Below are 17,689 nucleotides of genomic sequence, written 5' to 3' on the forward strand. Positions count from 1 at the left end.
GAATGTTACCCTACATGACTGCTTCATTGCTCCAAACAACCACAAAGGGGAGTTAAGAGCACTGATTATGCTCTTGGTTCCCAATGCACTAATGTGTCTATAACTGACAATGAATGAGCAATATAAACCAAATTAAAACGGATAATTGTGCACAACTTCAAAATTGAATTTCAATGAACTAAATGATGAGGATGAAGAAGGTTATTCTAAGAGAAACAAAAATGTTATGTAATTATATTCCAGTTAGTTCTTTGTGGTTATCCTGACCTGGATGCCATGGATACAGTATTATAGTCTCTAAAATGAGCAATATTCCCACTGTCTCTTGCGCATGTCATTATCCTTTCATAATGCATCCTTATTTACAAAGTGATTATTGTTATTATTATTATTATTATTAGATAAACTGACAGACCAGATTTGCCCTAACAAAAAATGCCCATTAGATATTAATTTAGAATCCTCCAATCCTCTAAATTTAATTATTGGCAGAGAGACATAGATTGCAAAATAGTTGGGAAGTGATTCCATGGCATGGAATTGACACACAATTTTCTGTTCCTCCTGAAAGCCCTAACAGGCAAATGCATTATCTTCATCTCCCACACGCACTTTAAACATTTGGATAATAAAGCATTTAAAGGCTGACATTTAGAATCCTCTAATACTCCAAATGTAATTATTGGCAGAGAGTCATGTCATTGGCGGAGAGTCAGGCGGAGAATGACCTGCTAAATTATTTGAGCAAAAAATATTACATTTTATTTGGAATTGCAATGATACTTATCACTTAACTAAATTGTTGGGAAGAGATTTTTAACTCCAAAACTCATGCACCTGCGAAATGGCAGATAAAGCATATACTGTATACTGTAGAATTCCTTGATAAAAATACAAAATTAATGGAAAAGGCAAGTGGAAGGGGGAAAAATGTTTTCGAACACTTGTTTTTCACAAGGGCTATTAGCAGGACAATAGACACGATGTGGTCCCAAAAAAACCTCTGACATAGGGTCCAGCATATCTCCTAATAATGAATTTGAATTTCTCTGTTTAAGTAGTATTTTGATACTTTGTGCAATGCAATTGATCAGCATGAAAAACTTTGTGGGTGGGGCCTCCCAAGTGGCTCAGCGGTCTAAGACACTGCATCGCAGTGTAAACTGCGTTGCTACAGATGCTGGTTCTATACCCGTGCTGGCCGTGACTGGGAGACCCATGAGGGGATGTACAATTGGCCCAGCGTTGTCCATGTTAGGGGAGGGTTTGGCCGGCCGGGATGTCCTTGTCCAAAAAATAGGCACGGTGGGCTTTTGGTTTCTCTCCCTCTAAAAACAAAATACAGTTTTCTAAACAACAAACTGGCTTTATTTGCAAATTAGTAAGAATGTCTCACCCCATGTTCAAGAATGGCCTTTTCCCTATATATTCCGATTACATTCCGATTACTTTCGGTTATTTGAAAACTAAATCATCTCCAAAATATTGTTATTTTGTTTAATCCACCAGAAAAATAATAGTTAATAATAGTTAAATAAAGGTTCAATTTAAATTGTAGAAAACAACTGGCGGCAATATTATTTGTCCCCCCAAAATAATTATGAAAATTGTTTTCATAAAAAATACTCCTAAATGCAATGTCCCAAGAAGGAAGTCACCGTACCTAAACAATAAAAAAGTTACACTTTAACTTAATTCATGATAAGAGAGAATGCAGGAGACAGTCAACTAACAAAGCAGGCAGCGGGCCATTTTGTGCTGCTGAAACGTTAAGCTGCAACAGCAGTGCAATCAATAGGAGATGAACAGTGCCTGGTGCGGAAAATCTAGCTAACTTGTTATGCAAGTGTTGCACACCAACAGATGGAGAAAACCTACACCAGTCGAGCAATTCAATAATCAATCATCTTCATTTTAATTTGACTTCACAAAGAACAAGAGGGCTTAATTTGAGTCTATTTCCTTGGAGCCTAGACCTATATAAAATAACTTAGCCTACCTCAGCCAGTTATGAGGCTTAACAGCCTAATAGAACTAGGATTTTTTTTATTAGGCCTACTTACAATTGCAACTCGTCAAAAATATAGCATCCTACATAAAACAATAATTTAACGAAAAAAAGTGTCTGTCGGGATAGCCAGCTCTGTAACGACCGAACAAACAGAACATACTGTCAGCTTGAAATGTAAATATCCCTGGATAAACTCTCACAATAATATTAGTATTTACTAAATACAGTCATATAGGCCACTAAGTTACTTATTCAATGATAAAAGTTGCATTTCCCCTCGGACACGATCTTGTGGATGTTTGGTTTGATGGATGGATGTGATTTTGATGTGCAGGCAGTCCTTGATTGACTAATGTGAAAGCCGGTTTCTGTCATGAGTCTATATTGCGCTCATAAAGGAAAATGAGGACTCACAGGTGTAAGTCAATCCAAACATTGTTAGCACATAAAATGCCAGTTTCTTTATTGTGCTGTATTCCTCTGAGCATGCCACCCACAACGCACACAGGGACTCGGCACTCCTGAGCGCATCCCTGATTTGGCTCGATGTCTGGAATTCAATCAGCTCAGTTTGAATTGTGGCCTCATCCAGCGAAGGTATTGTATTCTTAGCAAGGGAGGAAAATTCTCCACCTGGGCGGACTGTGAGAGGATAACGTACAAACGCAATGATATCCTTGGGCATGCTGTAGTCTTCAAATCTGGTGGATAAGTTGTCCCTGCTTGATGGAATCTTCCATCACCTCTGTGACAATGCTGCAGCCTGGTCCCTCAGCCTGTCGTTTCTTCAGTGTGCTGAAGTGCAGAAGCCTTCCAGATGACAAGTCCAAATCGAACAACTCAAGCTTCCTAGTAAAGACCTCAAATTTCTCCACCATGTCCACAGCTGTTTCCCCCTTCCTTGTAACTGCAGATTTATTCCGCAAAAAAAGCTGTGGTTGCAGCTTGCAGTTAATGATTCAATGTTTCTGTGTCGGGTCTCTGTATGGGGCGGGAAGGCCACTGAAAGTTCAATGCTTCGATTCAGAATAACGTCTGAGATTGCAAATAATTCAAACAGCGATATTTTCATTGCAAATAAGACACACTGGCTTGGCATCGGGAAAAGATGGAGCGATGAACGCATATCTCTCTTTACAATCTTCACTGAAACTTTGATTTTCATAATCTACCTTCTTGATACTTTTTGAGAGCGACCTTTTATCTTGCTATTAAGCGAATTGTTCTGAACAAATGTTGACTTTGTAGTGTAGCCTACAATAAGCTACGTACTGTAGACGTGTTTTTCCCCACCAATCACGCACAGAGACAAAAAAATAATTGAATAGAAACATAGTGTTGTTATGAGCGTTATCAGATCAACATTATTATCTTATTGTCACTGAATTTATTATGTACTAATCATATGTGTTATATATGTAGTGTAGGCCAATTAATTGTGCTAATATTATATACATATTATGTTCTGGCCAGCTGAGTATCGTCTCAGAAAAAAATTATCCTGGGGCCAAACCTAGTTGACGAACCCTGATATACAATATGTGCTACAGAGCCTTTCCATAAGTCCACTTAAGTTTCTTCAACTGTCTTCTGATTGATTAGAGCGATGTTGATGTTGTACTGTGATGCCAGCAGATTCCAGACTGCATTTGCCAGTCGCTCATCATCTTCAACCGTCAGTGAGTTGGTTTTAATAGTCTCGCTGGAAATGGAATACAATGTAATGTAAAAATGTGCAGCATACAGTAAAGACCAACAGTCTATTTATTTAAACATTATTTTTAGCATTATTAGACCTACTTTACAATATTACTGTACCTGTTAATTTTCCTGGACTTTGACGTTTGGCGTAACACAGGCGAATAGCACTGTCCGTGACCATAATCCCCAAGTCTAACAGTATTTTACCGACATGTTTAATTATTCAAGGCTCCTTTCTCTGTGGTGGAGTTATTTTAAGATTTCTTAATGGAACACCCAAAGTCATCCAATTGTTATAATAGAATTTGAAACAATAGCCTACAAACGTGTGGTCAACTATTTCAGCACTGTTTTATGATGCTCTGAGACAAGCATGGGGACTGGTCTTGATAAATCAATTAGATTTTTATTTTCACAGAATCTCTGTTTGGGTATTGGTTAGCCTACAATTAGAGTGTGGAAACGGTCACGTTGTACAGCGCCATATTTTCCTATCAAGTTTTTGTTTTTTTCTTCTTGGAATAGAAAACCCCCATAATATTAATCATATTAATAAAATTCTCTTGTACCGGCAATATCACAAAGTTACATGCTTCCCAAAGATGCCCTCTGCTGGTCGAACTAGCACTAACTAGCATATATGGCAACAAAGGCTGGATAACATACCATAGAATTCTGTGGCAGCCCACAAGGTGTGCTGCAGTGTGATGCAACTTTTACAGGATGAACCACTGTACTTTGAAGAATCTCAAATATAAAATATATTCTGATTTTTTTGACACTTTTTTTTTGGTTACTACATGATTACATGTGTTATTTTATAGTTTACGTCTTCACTATTATTCTACAATGTAGAAAATAGTAAAAATAAAGAAAATGCCTTGAATGAGTTGGTGTGTTCAAACTTTTGATATATATATATATATATATATATATATCAGTGCCTTGCGAAAGTATTCGGCCCCCTTGAACTTTGCGACCTTTTGCCACATTTCAGGCTTCAAACATAAAGATATAAAACTGTATTTTTTTGTGAAGAATCAACAACAAGTGGGACACAATCATGAAGTGGAACGACATTTATTGGATATTTCAAACTTTTTTAACAAATCAAAAACTGAAAAATTTGGCATGCAAAATTATTCAGCCCCTTTACTTTCAGTGCAGCAAACTCTCTCCAGAAGTTCAGTGAGGATCTCTGAATGATCCAATGTTGACCTAAATGACTAATGGTGATAAATACAATCCACCTGTATGTAATCAAGTCTCCGTATAAATGCACCTGCACTGTGATAGTCTCAGAGGTCCGTTAAAAGCGCAGAGAGCATCATGAAGAACAAGGAACACACCAGGCAGGTCTGAGATACTGTTGTGAAGAAGTTTAAAGCCGGATTTGGATACAAAAAGATTTCCCAAGCTTTAAACATCCCAAGGAGAACTGTGCAAGCGATAATATTGAAATGGAAGGAGTATCAGACCACTGCAAATCTACCAAGACCTGTCAAACATGGTGGTGGCAGCATCATGGTTTGGGCCTGCTTTTCTTCAGCAGGGACAGGGAAGATGGTTAAAATTGATGGGAAGATGGATGGAGCCAAATACAGGACCATTCTGGAAGAAAACCTGATGGAGTCTGCAAAAGACCTGAGACTGGGACGGAGATTTGTCTTCCAACAAGACAATGATCCAAAACATAAGGCAAAATCTACAATGGAATGGTTCAAAAATAAACATATCCAGGTGTTAGAATGGCCAAATCAAAGTCCAGACCTGAATCCAATCGAGAATCTGTGGAAAGAACTGAAAACTGCTGTTCACAAATGCTCTCCATCCAACCTCACTGAGCTCGAGCTGTTTTGCAAGGAGGAAGGGGAAAACATTTCAGTCTCTCGATGTGCAAAACTGATAGAGACATACCCCAAGCGACTTACAGCTGTAATCGCAGCAAAAGGTGGCGCTACAAAGTATTAACTTAAGGGGGCTGAATAATTTTGCACGCCCAATTTTTCAGTTTTTGATTTGTTAAAAAAGTTTGAAATATCCAATAAATGTCGTTCCACTTCATGATTGTTTTATATCTTTATGTTTGAAGCCTGAAATGTGGCAAAAGGTCGCAAAGTTCAAGGGGGCCGAATACTTTCGCAAGGCACTGTGTGTGTGTGTGTGTGTGTGTGTGTGTGTGTGTGTGTGTGTGTGTGTGTGTGTGTGTATATATATGTGTGTATATATATATATATATATATATATATATATATACACACACACACACACACACACACACACACAGTACATTCGGAATGTGTTCAGACGCCTTCCTTTTTTCCACATTTTGTTACATTACAGCCTTATTCTAAAATTGATTAAATGAAAGAATTTTCTCATCAATCTACACACAATACCCCATAATGACAAAGGAAAAACAGGTTTTTAGAAATGTTTGCAAATCTATTAAGATTAAAAACAGAAATTCCTTATTTACATAAGTATTCAGACCATTTGCGATGAGACTCAATTGAGCTGAGGTGCATCCTGTTTCCATTGATCATCCATGAGATGTTTCTACAACTTGATTGGAGTCCACCTGTGGTAAATTCAATTAATTGGACATGATTTGGAAAGGCACACACATTTCTGTATAAGTTCCCACAGTCGAAAGTGCATGACAGATCAAAAACCAAGCCATTAGGTCGAAGGAATTGTTCGTAGGGCTCCGAGGCAGGATTGTGTCGTGGCACAGATCTGGGGAAGGGTACCAACAAATGCTGTGGGGATGTTTTTCAGCGACAGGGACTGGGAGACTAGTCAGGATCGAGGGAAAGATGAACGGAGCAAAGTACAATCAATCACATTTATTTATAAATCCCTTTTTATATCAATAGACGTCACAAAGTGCAATACCGAAAACCAGCCTAAAACCTCAAACAGTAAGCATTGCAGATGTAGAAGCACAGTGGCTTGGAAAAAGTCCCTAGAAAGGCCTGAACTTGGGAAGAAACCTAGAGAGGAATGAGGCTCATTGGCCAGTCCTCTTCTTTCTGTGCCAGGTAGAGATTATAATAGTACATGGCCATTTAAGGCCAGATTGTTCTTCAAGATGTTCAAACATTCATAGATGACCAGCAGGGTCAAATAATAATCACAGTGGTTGTAGATGGTGCAACAGGTCAGTAGTACCTGAGGAGTAAATGTCAGTTGGCTTTTCATATCTGAGCATTCAGAGGTTGAGAAAGCAGGTGCCGTACAGAAAGAGAGTCGAAAACAGCAAGTCCGGGAAAAGGAAGCACGTCGGTGAACAGGTCAGGGTTCCCTAGAAGCAGGCAGAACAGTTGAAACTGGAGCAGCAGCACCAGGTGGACTGGGGACAGCCAGAAGTCATAAGGCCAGGTAGTCCTGAGGCATGATCCTAGGGAGAGGGAGAGAGAGAATTAGAAGGAACAAACTTAAATTCATACAGGACATCAGATACACCAGATATAACAAACTGACCCTAGCCCCCCGGCACATAGAATATTGCAGCATAGATATTGGAGACTGAGACGGGTGGGTCAGGGGACACTGGAGCCCAGTCCGATGATACCCTCACAGGCAGGATATAACCCCCACCCACTTTGCCAAAGCACAGCCCCCATACCACTAGAGGGATATCAACAGACCACCAACTTACTACCCTGAGACAAGGCTGAATACACCCCACAAAGTTCTCCTCCACCGCACGAGCCCGGGTGGCGCAAACCCAGACAGGATGATCACGTCTGTGACTCAACCCACTCAAGTGACTCACCCCTCCTAGGGACGGCATGGAAGAGCACTAGTAAGCCAGTCACTCAGCCCCCGTAATAGGGTCAGAGGCAAAGAATCCCATTGGAGAAAGGGGAGCCGGCCAGGCAGAGACGGCAAGGGCAGTTTGTCGCTCCAGTGCCTTGCTGTTCACCTTCGCACCCCTGGGCCTGACTACACTCAATCATAGGACCTACAGAAGAGTTGAGTCTTCAGTAAAGACTTAAAGATTCAGACCGAGTCTGCATCTCTCACATGGATAGGCAGATCATTCCATGAAAATGGAGCTCTATAGGAGAAAGCCCTGCCTCCAGCTGTATAAATTCTAGGGACAAAAAGGAGGCCTGCGTCTTGTGACTGTAGCATACGTGTACTGTAGGTATGTACGGCAGGACCAAATCGGAGAGATAGGAAGGAGAAAACCCATGTAATGCTTTGTAGGTTAGCGGTAAAATCTTGAAATCAGCCCTAGCCTTAACTGGAAGTCAATGAAGAGAGGCTATAGCTCATAGCTCTGCCCCCTGGTAGACAAATGTTTTGGTTCTAGTCAGGATTCTAGCAACCGTGTTTAGCTCTAGTCAGGATTCTATCAGCCGTGTTTAGCGCTAACTGAAGTTTATTTAGTGCTTTATCCGGTAGCCGGAGAGTAGAGCATCGCAGTCTAGAAGTGACAAAAACATTGATTAGCTTTTCTGAATAATTTCTGGACAAAAAGTAAATGATTTTTGCAATGTCACAAAGATGGGGAAAAAAGCTATCCTTGAAATATTCTTGATTTGTTCATCAAAGGAGAGATCAGGGTGCACAGTTTTATTTGAGATGACTGTACAACCATCAAGATGAATTGTCAGATCCAACAGCAGATCTCTTTTGTTTATTGGAACCTAGAACTAGCATCTCTGTTTATTCCGAGTTTAAAAGTAAAACATTTGCCTCCGCCCACTTCCTTATGTTTGAAACACAGGCTTCAGGGTAGGCAATTTTGGGGCTTCACCATGTTTCATCGAAACGTACAGCTGTGTGTCATCCGCATAGCCGTGAAAGTTGACATTGTGTTTCCGAATGACATCACCGAGAGGTAGAATATATAGTGAAAACAATAGTGGTACTAAAATGGAACCTTGAGGGATGGCGAAACTAACAAATGCATTTGTCAGAGTGCTGTCTGAGTGCTATGATGGACTCTAAAACCAGACTGAAGCATTTCGATGCATTATTTGTCTTCAGGAAGGCAGTGAGTTCCCGCGTAACAGCTTTTTCAACAGTTTTTGAGAGGTATGAGAGATTCAATATTGGCCAATATTAAAAAAAAAAAAAAAATCTGGGTCAAGGTTGGGCTTTTTCAAGAGAGGCTTTATTACTGCCACTTTTAGTGAGTTTGGTACACATCCAGAGGATAGGGAGCCATTTATTATGTTCAACATAGATGGGCCAAGCACAGGTAGTAGCTCTTTCAGTAGTTTAGTTAGAATAGGGTCCAGTATACAGCTTGAAGGTTTAGAGGCCATGACTATTTTCATGAATGTGTCAAGAGAGACAGGATCAAAAATGTTGAGTGCCTCTATTGATCCTAGGTCCTGGCAGTTCTGTGTAGACTCATGACATCTGAGCTTTGGAGAAATATGCAGATTCAAAGTGGTGTCTGTAATTTGCTTTCTGATGATCATGATCTTTTCATCAAAGACGTTCATGAATTTATCACTGCTGAAGTGAAAGCTATCCTCTCTTGTTGAATGCTGCTTTTTAGTTCTTATGCTACATTTAGTTCTTATTCTCCTCAATTAGTTTGGAAAAATAGGATGATCGAGCAGCACTGAGGGCTCTTCGATATTGCACGGTACAGTCTTTCCAAGCCAGTCGGAAAACTTCTAGTTTGGTGGAGCACCATTTCTGTTCTAATTTTTGGGAAGCTTGCTTCAAGGCTCAGGTATTTTCTGTATACCAGGGAGCAAATTTCTTGTGACAAATGTTTTTTGTTTTTAAGGGTGTGACTGCATCTAGGGTATTACGCAAGGTTAAATTAAGATCCTCAGTTAGGAGGTTAACTGACTTTTGTACTCGTCCTTGGGTAGGTGGAGGGAGTCTGGAAGGACATCTAGGAATCTTTGGGTTGTTCAATAATTTATAGCACGACTTTTGATTATCCTTGGTTGGGGTCTGAGCAGATTATTTGGTGCGATTGCAAACATAATAAAATGGTGGTCCGATAGTCCAGGATTATGAGGAAAAACATTAAGATCCACAACATTTATTCCATGGGACAAAACTAGGTCCAGAGTATGACTGTGGCAATGCATAGGTCCGGAAACACGTTGGACAAAACGCATTAAGTTGATGATAGCCACGAAAGCTTTTTGAAATGGGTCTGTGGACTTTTTCATGTAAATATTAGTCACCAAAAATGTGAATATTATCTGCCATGACTTCAAGGTCCAATAGTATTCAGGAAACTCACTGAGGAATGCTGTATACGGCACAGGAGGCCTGTAAAGAGTAGCTATAGAAAGTGATTGAATAGGCTGCATAGATTTCATGAGTTTCTTTTTTAACCTTTATTTCACTAGGCAAGTCAGTTAAGTGGGTTAACTTCCTTGCTCAGGGGCAGAACAACAGACTTTTACCTTGTCAGCTCAGGGATTCAATCTTGCCACCTTTCGGTTGCTAGTTCAACACTCTAGCCGACTAGAAGCTCAAAAGACGAAAATGCAGTATTACCTCCGCCTTTGCGGGATCCACAGGGATATGGTCACTAGTGTAACCAGGAGGAGAGGCCTCATTTAACACAGTAAATTCATCTGGCTTGAGCCATGTTTCAGTTAGGCCAATCACATCAAGATTATGGTCAGTGAATAGTTCAATGACTGCATTGGAATTGATTAAGTAACCCTATTTTGAGATGTGAGATATCGCAATCTATTTCAATAATGACAGGAATGGAGGTCTTCATTCCAGTGAGATTACTAAGGCGAACACTGCCATGTTATGTTTTGCTCAACCTAGATTGAGGCACAGACACGGTCCCGATGGGGTTAGCTGAGCTGACTACACTGACTGTGCTAGTGGCAGACTCCACTAAGGTACAGGCTGGCTAACAGCCTGCTGCCTATCTCATTGTGAAGCTAGAGGAGTTAGAGCCCTGTCTATGTTCATAGATAAGATGAGAACACCCCTCCAGCTAGGATGGAGTCCGTCACTCCTCAGCAGGCCAGGCTTGGTCCTTTTTATGGGTGAGTACCAGAAAGAGGGAGGGGGCAGAAAACAATATTCACCCAGCGATTGAGTTGTGAGTGTCAGCTGTAGAGCTCATCACTTCCCCTAAGAGACAATTATTCAATGCTGACACATCTTTGTAGCTGATTTACACACTGAAGCTATGTTGAGCTTAGTGACCTCTTAACTGTTTCATCCTAACATTGGTGCCGACGTGGTAAAACAATATCCCTATACTCTCTACATTCGCCAGTTTTAGCCTTTTAGCCACCATCTTCAGATTAGGTTTTATGTTTGATAGCTCTGCCCCCCTGGTAGACAGTGTATGATCGCTGGATAATTATTTTTAAGTCTAATACTCGTTGCTTAGCGGGGAGAACCAGTTGAAAGTTTCTGTCGGCTGAATGAGCGACACCTGTTGAGTATGCCAACAACATTTATTTCCAGGATCCTTGAGAAAATTGTCCAGCTGCGAGGACTGTGAGGGGGGGGGATTTATACTACTATCTGTACTTACTGATGGCACACATGTTGTTTCATCCTTTCCTACACTTAAATTGTCCTTGCCTAACGATTGCATCTGAAGCTGTGCTTGCAACACACCTATCCTCACCATAAGGCGATAGTTCTCCTGTATAGTATGGGTACAGTGACTGCAATTAGATGGCATAGTGTTAATGTTACTACTTAGCTTCTGCCGATGGAGGTCCTGTAGAACCATGTCCAGATAAAGCGTCCGGGGTGAAAAAGTTGAATGAAAAAACTAAGACTTTGGTAAATGTATTAAAAGTAAAAATTGAAAAGTCTGGCTGATAGCCAAGTAGCAACAAACAGAACAACAGCACTGAGACGAGTCCGGAAGTTGAGGGCCTTGGGACAAGTCTCTGAATGTCCTTGAGTGGCCCAGCCAGAGCCCGGACTTGAACACGTTCAAACATCTCTGGAGAGACCTGAAAATAGCTGCTCCCCAATCCAACCTGACAGAGCTTGAGAGGATCTGCAGAGAAGAATGGGAAAAACTCCCCAAATACAGGTGTGCCAAGCTTGTAGCGTCATACCCAAGATGACTCGAGGCCAAAGGTTCTTCAACAAAGTACTGAATAAAGGGTCTGCATGGTTATGTAAATGTGATTTTTATGTTTTTTATATTATTTATACATTTGCAATAATTTCTAAAACTGTTTTTGCTTTGTCATTATGGGGTATTGTGTGTAGATTGATGAGATAACAAAATATGGAAAAAGTCAAGGGGTCTGAATACTTTCCGAATGTACTGTATCTGACACTTCGCATCTGCAGATGTTTTCAATCAAGGAAATTCACATGCCAATTGAGGAAACCAAATGACAAACGGTTGTTTTTGTCTGTTTTTTTTCTGGCTTAGAGCACCCAGCTACGTCTCAGGAATCCCCTTCAGTGGTTGTTACACCTGTGGACACCTGGGAGGTTAGACATTAAACTACATTTTCAACTAAACAGATTAATAAATGCATTTTTAGACTGTTTATGTACATATTCTGAATATCTCATCCTCTTCAGGATGAGGGTCTGGACTCAGATGATGACTGCAGCTCTGTCTCCAGCTATGGGTCTGACTTCTCTGCAAGAAGAGGTTATGGCTCCATTGCTTTGGGCCTCACTGGGGTAGGACCATTTTATGGACAGTTACCATAAACCTACCATTTTCAACAACATACTGTAGTCGTTTTGGAAGATATGGCTTGAATAGCAAGATATTAGCTGTCCCGTGAAATATTTGTTTGAAATTTTTTTCAATTTTATTAATCTTTCTTTTTCCTTTCTCTGAACTTCAAAGGCGATAATTGTGCAAAAATACAATCACACTGTATGCCTTTTCAAAATACTTGACACAGCTCTTGATTTTGCAGTTCATAATTGCATCATGTTTTAAACTATTGCAATGATTACTTAACCCCCCCCCCCCCCCCAAAATGATTGTTTTATTTATACTTTTCCCAAAAAAGTTGTGAAATACTGATAGAGGCTTAACCCTTTTTTTTCACAATCACACTCTTGATACCATTTGAAAGGAAACAGCTTGAAGTTTGCGGAAATGTGAAATGAATGTAGGAGAACACATTAGATCTGGTAAAGATAACACAAAAACATGCACAATGTACTGTTCTAGGTTAGGCGCAATCTCGATTTTGGCCACTAGATCGTGGCAGTGCACCTGCAAAGTTTTGGACTGATTGCATTTTTGTTCAGAATGTTCTATCAAGACCTGCCTAATTGCCTAATTGGTTTATTAATACATTTTCAAGTTCATAACTGAGCACTCCCCTCAAACAATAGCATGGCATTCTTTCACCGTAATAGCTACTGTTAATTGGACAGTGCAGTTAGATTAACAAGAATTTAAGCTTTCTGTCCACATCACATATGTCTATGTACTGGGAAATGTTCTTGTTACTTACAACCGGGGAGGCATCGATCCTGTAGAGGTTAATATAGTTGTGTTTGGTAATCCTTCCATTTCCAAAATGATGCCTGAAGAACATGCTTTGTCTCCAAATGAGTAGCTTTGAAATGTCCCTCTCCTGTCCTCTTTTTGTCAGCGCACTGGCAGTCTTCTGAGTGTGTACAGTGAGGCGGGGGACTTTGGGAGTGTGACTGTCCAGGGGGCAGTGGAGTTCTCGCTAAGGTACAGAAATGCAGAGGAGCTGATCGTCACAGTGGAGCAGTGTCAGGACCTTGCCTACGCCAACCCTCGCAAGCAGCGCACTGACCCGTAATCTCAACACACCACGCATGCATGCACATAGACACAAATTCAGACCAATGTTATAGTAGTTCAAACAGGTGTTTTAAAGATACACTATGCAGAAATTGTTCTGCCATTTCCTGGTTGCTAAAATTCTAATAGTTAGCCTAATTTCAATTTATGTGACCAAACAAGCAAGTATAGTGCAGATAATTATTGTACCATCTAATCTGCTGTGAAATATATTTTTTATAACCCAATATGAGCCAAATAATAAGTATTTAGTAGAGTATTAGATCAGTTTATGTGAAATATTTTTAAGGGGTTAGAATGGGAAAGGACCTTTAAACTATGGTCATTGCTGTGTAGAATACAAGATGACTCGTCTCCCATCGCATCAATACTATAAGTAGTTCACTATTGTACAACTTGATTTTAGAAAGTAGTCTATGGGCCAGGAGAAACTGTAATCCAACTGTGAGACCCTACAAACTTCAGCTAACTTTAGCCACCCCAACCTAACAATCAATGGAAGTTAAGGGGGCATGTGAGACAAATCACCTTTAAGTAACGTCAAACCAAATATGGAGTTGATTTGATTTCAGGTGATTTTGACATTATCATTGTTTTACATGCTCACATGTCCCCATCACATCCATTGATTGCTAGCTTGTGGTGGCTGAAATTTGTAGTGGTTGTTTTAAAGAAAACTTAAGTTTATTTTAGTCCATAGTTCCTCACCCTGAAAGTAGTCTATCTTACATCATATTGTACTCCTTTAACAGCATAACTCCTGTTTCCTGTGCAGATATGTGAAGACCTACCTCCACCCTGACAAATCCCGCCATAGCAAGAAGAAGACCTCCATCAAGAAACGCACAATTAACCCCGTGTTTGGTGGAGAGACACTGAAAGTAGGTTTTACCATGTTGTGAGTGCTTTCTGTATATTTTATGAATTAATTTAGCATGAAAATGTACTTGGGAAAGGTACACATCTCTTAGCCTAGTCTTTGTTTATTTTTCACGCTAATACAATTACTTTATTTGCAACCAAATCTGAGTTTCCCTACCCAATGTGGCTAACTGAAATACGCATGCACATTTGGTGCAGAACCATATGTTATGGTTATGCGTGTGTACAGTGACATGAGAATATTCCCCATTGTTCTTGTTCACCCACACCAGAAGTGATCAGGACACGCAGGTTGAAATATCAAAGCAAACTCTGATTTCTTATTTTCTTATTTTCTACCCCACATTTCCATCATCCCACCTCAAGGGGCCAATATAGCACCTTCTCACATTATGTGTGAAATAATTGTCACGTGTGCGTACCATAATCATTATCCAATAAGTCCAAAGTAAGATCCCATTATTAAGTTAACTGACTTCAAATTAAATGTTTGCTGACACTCACAGTTCTGTTTTCATCAGCAGCCTGCGCTTTAATGCACCAAAATATAAGCCTCAGGACATTATCAGCATAAATATTTAATTACGTATTGATTGCGTGTTTTAGAAAACTATTTTTAGGCATGATTAGGTTTATTATTATTATTTTTTTTTTTTACCCTACTTGTTCAAGTCCAACTTTTTCTGAATGAGTTGGGAGGCACATCTAGCTGAGTTTTTAATCACTAAAATACTGTTTATTTTACTATGGCCATTTTTCACTATGACCCTTCATCTCAAATCAAATCACATTTTATTGGTCACATACACATATTTAGCAGATGTTATTGCGGGTGTAGCGAAATGCTTGTGTTCTTTGCTCCAACAGTGCAGTAGTATCTAACAATTCACCACAATACACAGATCTAAAATTAAAAGAATGTATTTAAGAAATATATACATATTAGGACAAACAATGGTCGGAGTGGCATTGACTAAATACAGTAGAATAGAATACAGTATATACTGTACATATGACTTGAGTCAAGCAGTATGTAAACATTATTAAAGTGACTAGTGCTCCATTATTAAAGTGGCCAGTGATCCCATGTCATCTGATGAAGGCGCACATAGGCCTATTTATATCATGAATATGAATTCAGAGGGCAGAAATTATTAAATATTAAAACATTAGACCTCTCACTAAAGGCGTCAGTCATACAAAAGATACTAAAATCCAAACTGGTTTTGCAGCACGCAGATTCCAGATTGCCTTTGCCGATCGCTCATCATCTTCATCCATCAGTGAGTCGATGGCTTGAGTAGTCTCGCTGGGAATGGATTACCACGGTAGATGATGTGTTTTTGGTTGATTGCCAGGCGACATTGGCGGCGAGTCAGGCAGAGAGCGACCTGTTTAAATTATGTGAGCAAAAAATATGGCTGGCCAGACAAAATTAAAAGGGCCTATTGTCTCACCCTATGTTCAAGAATGGCCTATTTCCCTTTATTCAGATTGCAACCGCTCACTTTCGGTCATTTGAAAACAAAATAATCTCCAAAATATTATTTTTTAAACAAGGACTTGAAAATGAGATTGTAAACTCTGAAAACAACGTTTCCAGTCCGAGAATGAGAATGGTAAATGACTGTAATTAATCCATCCACCCATTATGGGCCATTAGCAGGACAATAGACTCTTGCCAAGAGAGTAAGGGGGGAGAATTGTATTGTTACGGATGAATGTTTTCAGGTGATAACAAACCAGTTCCATCGGGTTAAAATGAGGAAACCTACATATAGAGATGAAAAAAATATTTTTTTATATACTGTAGACCTACCGTAGGTGTTGTAGGTCTTTAATTTATTTATTTTACTACATAAAGGTCTACTTACTCTGTTGGCGTCTTGACCCAGTTTATGCCCTCATTTGCAATGTAAACCTGGGCGACAGTGTGTTAGGACTGTAACCAAGAGAGGACTTGAAAATGAGCCGGAACAGAGAGGATCACCAAAACTAAAAGGTATTTTGGTGTCAGTGCATTTTCTTTAAAAAATATATATATATAGCCTATCAATGTGTAGGCATACTGTATAATAAAATAAATAATTGTGCACTAAAAACGTGAATGTGTTTTTGCAGAGCATACAACCATGCCGACAACCATCCGTGGAGATCAGTGTACAAAGGGTTGGACAACGGGCCGCACCGAAAAAAACACATGGTTCCACAGAATACCAACTGGGATGGATCCTGAGGCAAATGTGGCTTCTTCATCAACATCTGTATGCTTTTGGTAATAAAATAATGTGTTGATCCATACCTGGGTCTGCAGGATGCAAAGTTCTTTGTTTGTCAGACTAATCTTTGGGTCGAAACTACAGAACTACAGAACAGAACACACATGGTTAATGTTCTGTTCTGAATAAAATTGGTCATGGCTCCTGAGTTGCGCTGCACATCCGGCTGTGATTGGGAGTTCCATAGGGCGGCGCACAATTGGCCCAGCGTCATCTGGGTTTTGCCAGGGTAGGCCATCATTGTAAATAAGAAAACATCACACTAGAGGCTTCATTCCACGTTCTACTGACTGTTGACATCTAGTGGAAGGCATAGGAAGTGCGAACAGATCCATATCTTATTTGGATGTGAATAGGCGATGAGTTGAAAATCAACCAGCCGCAGAATTTCCACTTCCTGTTTGGAAGTTTGCCTGCCCTATAAGTTCTGTTATACTCACAGACATAATTCAAACAGTTTTAGAAACTTCAGAGTGTTTTCTATCCAATAGTAATAATAATATGCATATATTAGCATCTGGGACAGAGTAGGAGGCAGTTCACTATGGGAACGCAATTCATCCAAAGTGAAAATGCTGCCCCCTATCCCTAAAAGGGTAAATAAAAAAATATATGTATTTATACATAATATGTCTTGCAGAGCCTTTCCATAAGTCCACTCAAGTTTCTTCAACTGTCTTCTGACTGACTAGAGCGATGTTGATGTTGTGCTGTGATTCCAGCAGATTCCAGATTGCATTTGCCGATCGCCCATTATCTTCAACCATCAGTGAGTAAATGGCTTAAATAGTCTCACAGGAAATTAATGAAAAGCACTATATAAAGTAAATGTATTATTTACTATGGTCTGGCATGTCTGCAGAAATGTTGCAATTATGTAATGTGTTTAGTTTGGTAAATTGTTTTGTAAATATTAATTCACATTTGTGGTACCACTAAATAAACAATGAATTATTTAAATCAAAATTGTCAATATTGTTATTATTACAATATTTTTTTAGAATGGAGGGAAGGTGGACAGGTATAGGCGTCCCGCTAGCAGGACTCAAGCCGACAACATCCGGTGAAATT

The 17,689-nt window shown here is 39.7% G+C and overlaps 1 protein-coding gene across 1 annotated transcript in view; it reads left to right on the forward strand.

The window, feature by feature from the left end:
* The window catches only part of LOC139383446 (synaptotagmin-like protein 2), a 51,621-nt gene that overhangs the window by 8,275 nt on the left and 25,657 nt on the right, over positions 1-17,689 (forward strand). The window contains exons 7-10 of the mRNA XM_071127993.1: positions 12,084-12,145; positions 12,239-12,343; positions 13,279-13,451; positions 14,233-14,338. Of these exons, the coding sequence (XP_070984094.1) occupies positions 12,084-12,145; positions 12,239-12,343; positions 13,279-13,451; positions 14,233-14,338 (446 nt within the window). The remainder of the gene's footprint in view (positions 1-12,083; positions 12,146-12,238; positions 12,344-13,278; positions 13,452-14,232; positions 14,339-17,689) is intronic.

Source organism: Oncorhynchus clarkii, chromosome 25, assembly GCF_045791955.1.
Source record: "Oncorhynchus clarkii lewisi isolate Uvic-CL-2024 chromosome 25, UVic_Ocla_1.0, whole genome shotgun sequence".
Taxonomy (NCBI): domain Eukaryota; kingdom Metazoa; phylum Chordata; class Actinopteri; order Salmoniformes; family Salmonidae; genus Oncorhynchus; species Oncorhynchus clarkii.